We start from the raw sequence: 6,420 nt of genomic DNA, 5'->3' as shown, positions 1-6,420 counted from the left end.
GGCAGATCCCAGCTCTGCTCACAAAGCAACAGGCTGAGGAGAGACAGCTTATCAAGGCCTACAGAGTTGTTTTTTTTCCTACTAAAATAGTTTATGTTTTCTTCTTTAACAATACATTCAATATTAATTGGCAATAGGAATTTTGAACATTTTATATTTTCTAAGAAATTTTAATGACTGAACAAAAATTACAAGGTAAGCACCTTGATAGAGGAAGTAATTCAATTTTTCTGGATTGTGAAAATAGGTTTATGCTAACGCATATTTATCAATAGTGTTTGCAAGGCTCAACTTGGGAAATGGATAATTTGCTCAGAAATAGAACAGTGTTATTTGACTGTGACCTGGTACTTTATTTATATCATTTCTCAAGTGGACATAATAATGTCGAGCCCCCTTCTATATATTTCAACAAAATAAAATGCTGGAAAGTGCTTTAAAGCCTATAAGGGATCATAAGTCAAAATAAAGCAATAATTTCTGGTAGAAAAATGTTTGTGCTAAAAACATTTACTTGGTCCATGCACAATATCTAGTATTCCATCCCTAAGCTGATGATGTATTTAACTCATTTTCACTGAATGCAACATGATGGATCTAAAGAGAAAAGGTGAAATGTGGCAAAGACAGTTCCTTGCATCATATATCTCATGGTTTAAGGGACAAGGCATACGTTAAAATATATAATCACAAACAATGATGAAATTCAGGTTTCAGCCCTGGCTATAATGAATAGAATTTGTAAGGAAATTTTATAATAGAATTTAGCCAAGCTTATGGATACCCAAAAGCTTCAGGAAACAGCACTTGAGCTAGGAATCAGAAACTATGTAACATGGCACTGAAGTCACAGAACCCTGCTTTGCTTTTCTGAGAAGTTAGACAACTTTGAAATATCTAGCCATTCTGAAAATTCAGTTCCTTGCCATCTGATGACTCTATATCAAGCACAGACAACCCACTGGTTACACCAAGACTCACTCCAAGGCAGGAGAAAGTAAGATTCATGATGGCAAGTTTTGTCATTATTATTATTATTACTATTATTATTTTTATCTTAAACTATCTCCATATCTAAAAGCAGGCTAACTCATCAAGTATATCAAACACCTGGTGACAGAAGGCAGGTCTGATTCGCATGTGATCAATTGATTTGAAGGCGATCAACACAGAATGCTGTAATAAAGTATGGATATATGAAAACAGATGCCTATTTCTGGCAGTACCAACCCACAGAGGCTTTCTCATTCTTCACAAGAAGTTTGAGGCTCTTAGTGTGAGCAAAGGGAGAACAGACTTGGATATTTTTGTTGTCATAATTTCTGTATCCAAAAGTCATTACTATTTTTGGTGAGCAAATCAAAATGAAGTATCTGGAAAGAAGCAGTGAATTGAAATCAAATTGCACAAGTATTAGAAAAGTAATCAATGACCTAATATTTGAACACACTGTTTCTAAGGAGAGGGTACTGGGTGGATGCGGGCAACAGATTCTTTTAGTCCTTTTTGTAAATAACAAAGGAAACTTGGATCTCCCTCTTACAGTTGGCATACATACATACATACATACATACATACACAGCTTTCAGAAGAGGGGAGTATTCTAACAATTTAGAAATGATATTTTCAAGAATGTCATGAATGAATGTCACAGTTTTCCAAGGAGATAATAGAATAGGATATTGGAGTCTCTTATTTTACTACACGTTTCTTAGGTAGGTTTTTAAATCATGATTTAGTAAATTCTATCAAGCTTTTGTAACTAATGCAAAAGGCATATCATTTTTTAAAATTTAATCTGTTCTAATTGGTGAACTAACTTTAGAAATACTCTGATATTAATCTTGCCTTACATTAAATTCAGGTAATTATGTTTTTTTAATACACAATTAGGGTCAATTTACTCTTTTTAAAAATAATTTGGAAACTTTTTGCAAGAATACAATTTCTCTTTCTTGTACTATCATCGCCAGGTTTTTGTAATAAGGTTATAGGAGTCCCATACAAAGAGATGGGTGTGTTCCCTTTTGTTATAGACTCAGCAAGAGTTGTACAGATATTTAGAGTGTTTTATAGATATCTAGAAAGAGGATTAAATAGAGCTAAGATAATCTAAAAAGGATAAAGTTAGTAAACTTGAAGGAAAGGAGACCTATAGTTTTTCTCTGAGCCCATCAGTGGCATAACAGCTGTAGCTAGAGGTTAAAGACGGTACAAATTCTATAAGAGCAAGAATCCTATAAGCTCATATAGAAATAAAACTTTCTCCCTCATTAATACATAATCTGAATTTACTATAAACCATGTAAATACAATGAGTAGTATCCCTGGATAGAAAATCAGACCAATTAGATTAAAAACTTAAATAACCATAAATGTGTGTAACACGAAGCACAGGCCTAATGATCAATTTTCTCCTAAATTATAATGTACCCTAAGTGCCCAGAGCCAAAAGGCTTGACTAAAGTAGAAGTATTTTAAAATTTTGAAAAATCCTTCTATAAATTAAATTAACAGTGATTTTTTTTTATGGGAAAACAAAATCTATAATTTTTCCTCAAAAATATTATTGGGACATGTGGGTGGCTCAGTCAGTTAAGTGTGGGACTTTGGCTCAGGTCATGATCTCACTGTTGGTGAGTTCAAGTCCCACATCTGGCTCTCTGCTGTCAACACAGAGCCTACATTACATCCTGTGTCCCAGTCTCTGTCTCCATCCTTCCCTCTCTTTGTGCTCACTCTCTCTCTCAAAAATATACTTTATATATATATATATATATATATATATGTAATATTTTGTATGTATTTATATAATATATATTTATATTTTTATATTATATATAAATATAATTTATATTAAGGAAATCACTGAGAAGATGAGAATGGAAATAGCATAATTTTCTAAAGTTATGAAAAACTGGAAAATGGGCAGTTGGAAATTGTGACTTATCAACACATCATCATATTTTACAATTGTAAAAAAAAAAAACTACATTTATCCAAAATTTCTTTTAATATATGAAAATAAATCTCATAAAATAAAATTAATGGAATGCATTATAATACATACACTCTGGTTTCTAGAAGTACATTAGGGCATGGATAAGTAATGTAGAAAGAAATATTAAAAACTGATTCAAGTGATCATGGATGATTATTTTCATATTTGCCATTGTTATTACAATATTATTCTTAAACTTTAATAAGAAAATGCTTCATTTCTACGATATTTAAAAAAAATCTCTTCTCTTCCTTTTTTAAATCTCCTCTCTTCCTGTTAGCATTACAGACAGCCTTGAGGAGCGGGAATGAGACAAAACCCACAGATTTCATCCTCCTGGGCTTCTTCCCTGAATTTAAATACATTTCAGCCATGGTCTCCATCATTCTCCTGATCTACATGGCAACCTTCACTGGCAACACTCTTCTGATCCTCCTCATTTGGTTGTACTCCCATCTCCACACACCCATGTACTTCCTGCTCAGTCAGCTCTCCTTAATGGACTTAACTTTGACCTCTAGCATCATCCCCAAGATGGCAGCCAACTTCTTCTCCGGATGGCAGAGCATATCATTCTTGGCTTGTGGGACTCAAATTTTCTTCTCCCTGACTGTGGCCATTGCGGAATGCATCCTTATAACGCTCATGTGTTTTGATCGTTATGTAGCCATATGCGATCCTCTTCGGTACCCAGCCATTATAAATCTTAGGGTATGCTTACAGATGATTGCTATGTCTTGGGTTGGAGGGGCACTTACTTCCTTGGGCCACACGGCTTTTACCTTGCATTTTAATATCTGCAGCCCCAGAGAAATTCCCCACTTCTTCTGTGAAGTTATGGCTGTGCTTAGGATCGTCTGTGAGGATATCTCAGCCTATGAGAAGGCAGTGGTGATAACAAGCATCCTTGTTCTGCTCCTGCCCTTATCTCTCATCTTGTCTTCTTATGTTCTCATCTTCCTTGCTGTACTCCGAGTGAACTCCCCAGAAGGTAGGAACAAGGCTCTGGCCACCTGCTCCTCTCATCTCTGTGTGGTGGGTCTCTATTTTGGTCCAGGTTTGTGCATATACATGAGACCTGGTTCTGCCAAGACTCCAAAGTTAAATCAGGGTCTTTTTCTGTTTGGAACTGTCCTCACCCCTCTCCTAAACCCTCTTGCCTACAGTCTCAGGAACAAGGAAGTTCTAAGTGCACTGAAAAAGTTAATGGGGCGGTGTCAATCCTCCAGGTAAATGGCAGAAATCCCAATATCAGCCGTAGGCAATATAAAGATGTACCAACAAAGGAACATTTTGTCTGTTAAATAATAATCCCTTCAAACCCTGGTAAAGTCAACTAATCTTACTGAGTTTATCTGAAGGAAAAAAAATGTTTACCTTTTCCTCCCTGTATCTAAAAATTTCTGTCCAATTGTTCTAGATGATGTGATGATAAAGAACAAGGGACTGTATACATCAATTCTTTTCATGATTTACAATTGATGGTAATGTGAATTTTATTATTTCCAAAGCATATTGATTCCATGAAAGAAAGGCCAGTGTCTGCATATCTAAAATGCAAAATAATCACCTAGAACTTAGGTTGTGCTTCAGGATAATTCCCTGGTAAAGTTAATTAATGAGTCCCATGATAAATCATCAGGAATCAAATAAAGTTACCAGTATTTCTTTTTTCTCCCTAACATAATTTTAATTCTTCTTAATCCTGGAAAAATACAATCTTCAATCTATGTCAGTGCTTCCAAAGAGTGGTTTTCTGACCTTTTGCATTAGAATCATTTGCTGACTTCACAAAATATGCTAATTTTGCACCCATCTCAGATGAACATCATTAGAATCTGTTAAATTGGGCTTAAGAATCTGACTAGCAAACCTTTTAGTGATTTTCATGTTTACCAAAGTTTGTGAGTCACTGATATAATTATTGACCCCCTTTTCTAGACCAGCCTTGCAAAATAATCTTGCAAAATAATCTTTAAGGTGGCTGGCAAAAACTAATGTTATTTTTTAAGATAGTAGAGAATGAACTTTATGTTTGGAATACTTCAGAATTTAAATATTTTGAGCACACAGTAGTTGAGAAAGTAAACAAGACTCATATTTGTTATATAAAATATGAATGATTGAAAATATTTATAACAGAATGAAATTTTAAGTAGGATGCATCATAGTGTTTCTAAAATATTGATATATGTCAAAAATATACTACATAGGTAGAACACTAGGAATTTATTACATGTTTTTCTTTTTAAAATTTAATTAGTTAATTTATTTTTATTTATTTTGAGAGAGAGACAGTGCACTCAGGGGAGGGACACGGGGGGGGGGGGAGAGAGAAAGAACCCCAAACAGGCTCCATGCTGACAGTGTGGAGCTGAATGGGGGGCTTAATCCCACAAACCATGAGACCATGGCCTGAGCTGAAATCAGGAGTCAGACACTTAGCTGACTAAGCCACCCAGGCACCCTTGACTTTTTATTTTAGAAGTGACTGAGTGAAATTACAGGAAAACAGTTTTTTAGTGAATAGGAAACACTCAGAAGGAGAACTAACAGCCTAATTATTTTTCTCTTAAATATCTCAGAAGCCATCAACTAGACATTGTATTTCAGAGATTGTATTACAAAGCTGAGTTTGGAAAAACTTAAATTATTTGTGTTAAATTTCAACTGTGCCAACAATATTAAAAAAGCCCCCTCCAGAATTACTAGAGGAATGGCTGAGAGAATATGGTTCAAGAAAGGACCCTGAGAATTTCACTTGAAACTGACTCAAAATACCACTTCTCTAAAAAATAAAATAAAATAAAAACTATCTCTAACTCATCTCAAATTGGAGGAGTGGGTCATTTAATAGGTACTACAATGGTCTGTCACTACCCAGTTGTTGGTGCTATAATATTCTGGTACTCTAAGGGGAATCCACAGATAAGATTGAATTTAGAAGATGATGCTAGGAAGGAAGGGAGAAGTACTTAAATGATGAAATAGTGCTAGCTGAAGAGTTCCTGCTGAATCATATATGTTCATAAAGCATGTTATTTATGTTTGACAGTTTTTACAAAGAGTTCTATTTTTATATGTAACTCATAAATGAACATTTTAACCATGTGAAGTTCACAGCAAATAGTTTTCCAGATGGATGTCTGGAAAGCACTCATCTTGGACTTTAAACTATGTGGTTCTAACACACTATTGTTGGAGGAGCACCTTTACACAAGAGGACTTAATGCTTTAGGGGAAAATAAATAAAGTAGTTAAGTACATGATTATTCAGAGGAATTATGATTCAATTCTAATTAAATCATGGTTCTTTTGTTTCTTCCCATTCTCATATTCATGATTTTAATTTTCTTCTTCCATTTTAACAGATATCCTATATGTATATATCTGTTGTGGAACAACTCAAATATCTTCTG

The 6,420-nt window shown here is 34.4% G+C and overlaps 1 protein-coding gene across 1 annotated transcript; it reads left to right on the top strand.

The window, feature by feature from the left end:
* The first annotated feature begins 588 nt into the window (after positions 1-588).
* Positions 589-4,234, top strand: LOC102965146 (olfactory receptor 2M5-like). The gene is made up of 2 exons (XM_007092968.1): positions 589-610; positions 3,282-4,234. Exons 1-2 carry the CDS (start codon positions 589-591, stop codon positions 4,232-4,234), a joined length of 975 nt encoding a protein of 324 aa, XP_007093030.1.
* The last annotated feature ends 2,186 nt before the right edge of the window (positions 4,235-6,420 follow it).

Source organism: Panthera tigris, chromosome A1 (assembly GCF_018350195.1).
Source record: "Panthera tigris isolate Pti1 chromosome A1, P.tigris_Pti1_mat1.1, whole genome shotgun sequence".
NCBI classification, from domain to species: domain Eukaryota; kingdom Metazoa; phylum Chordata; class Mammalia; order Carnivora; family Felidae; genus Panthera; species Panthera tigris.
Note: the sequence above shows the minus strand (reverse complement) of the source record. Positions and strands in the feature narration are given on the sequence as shown.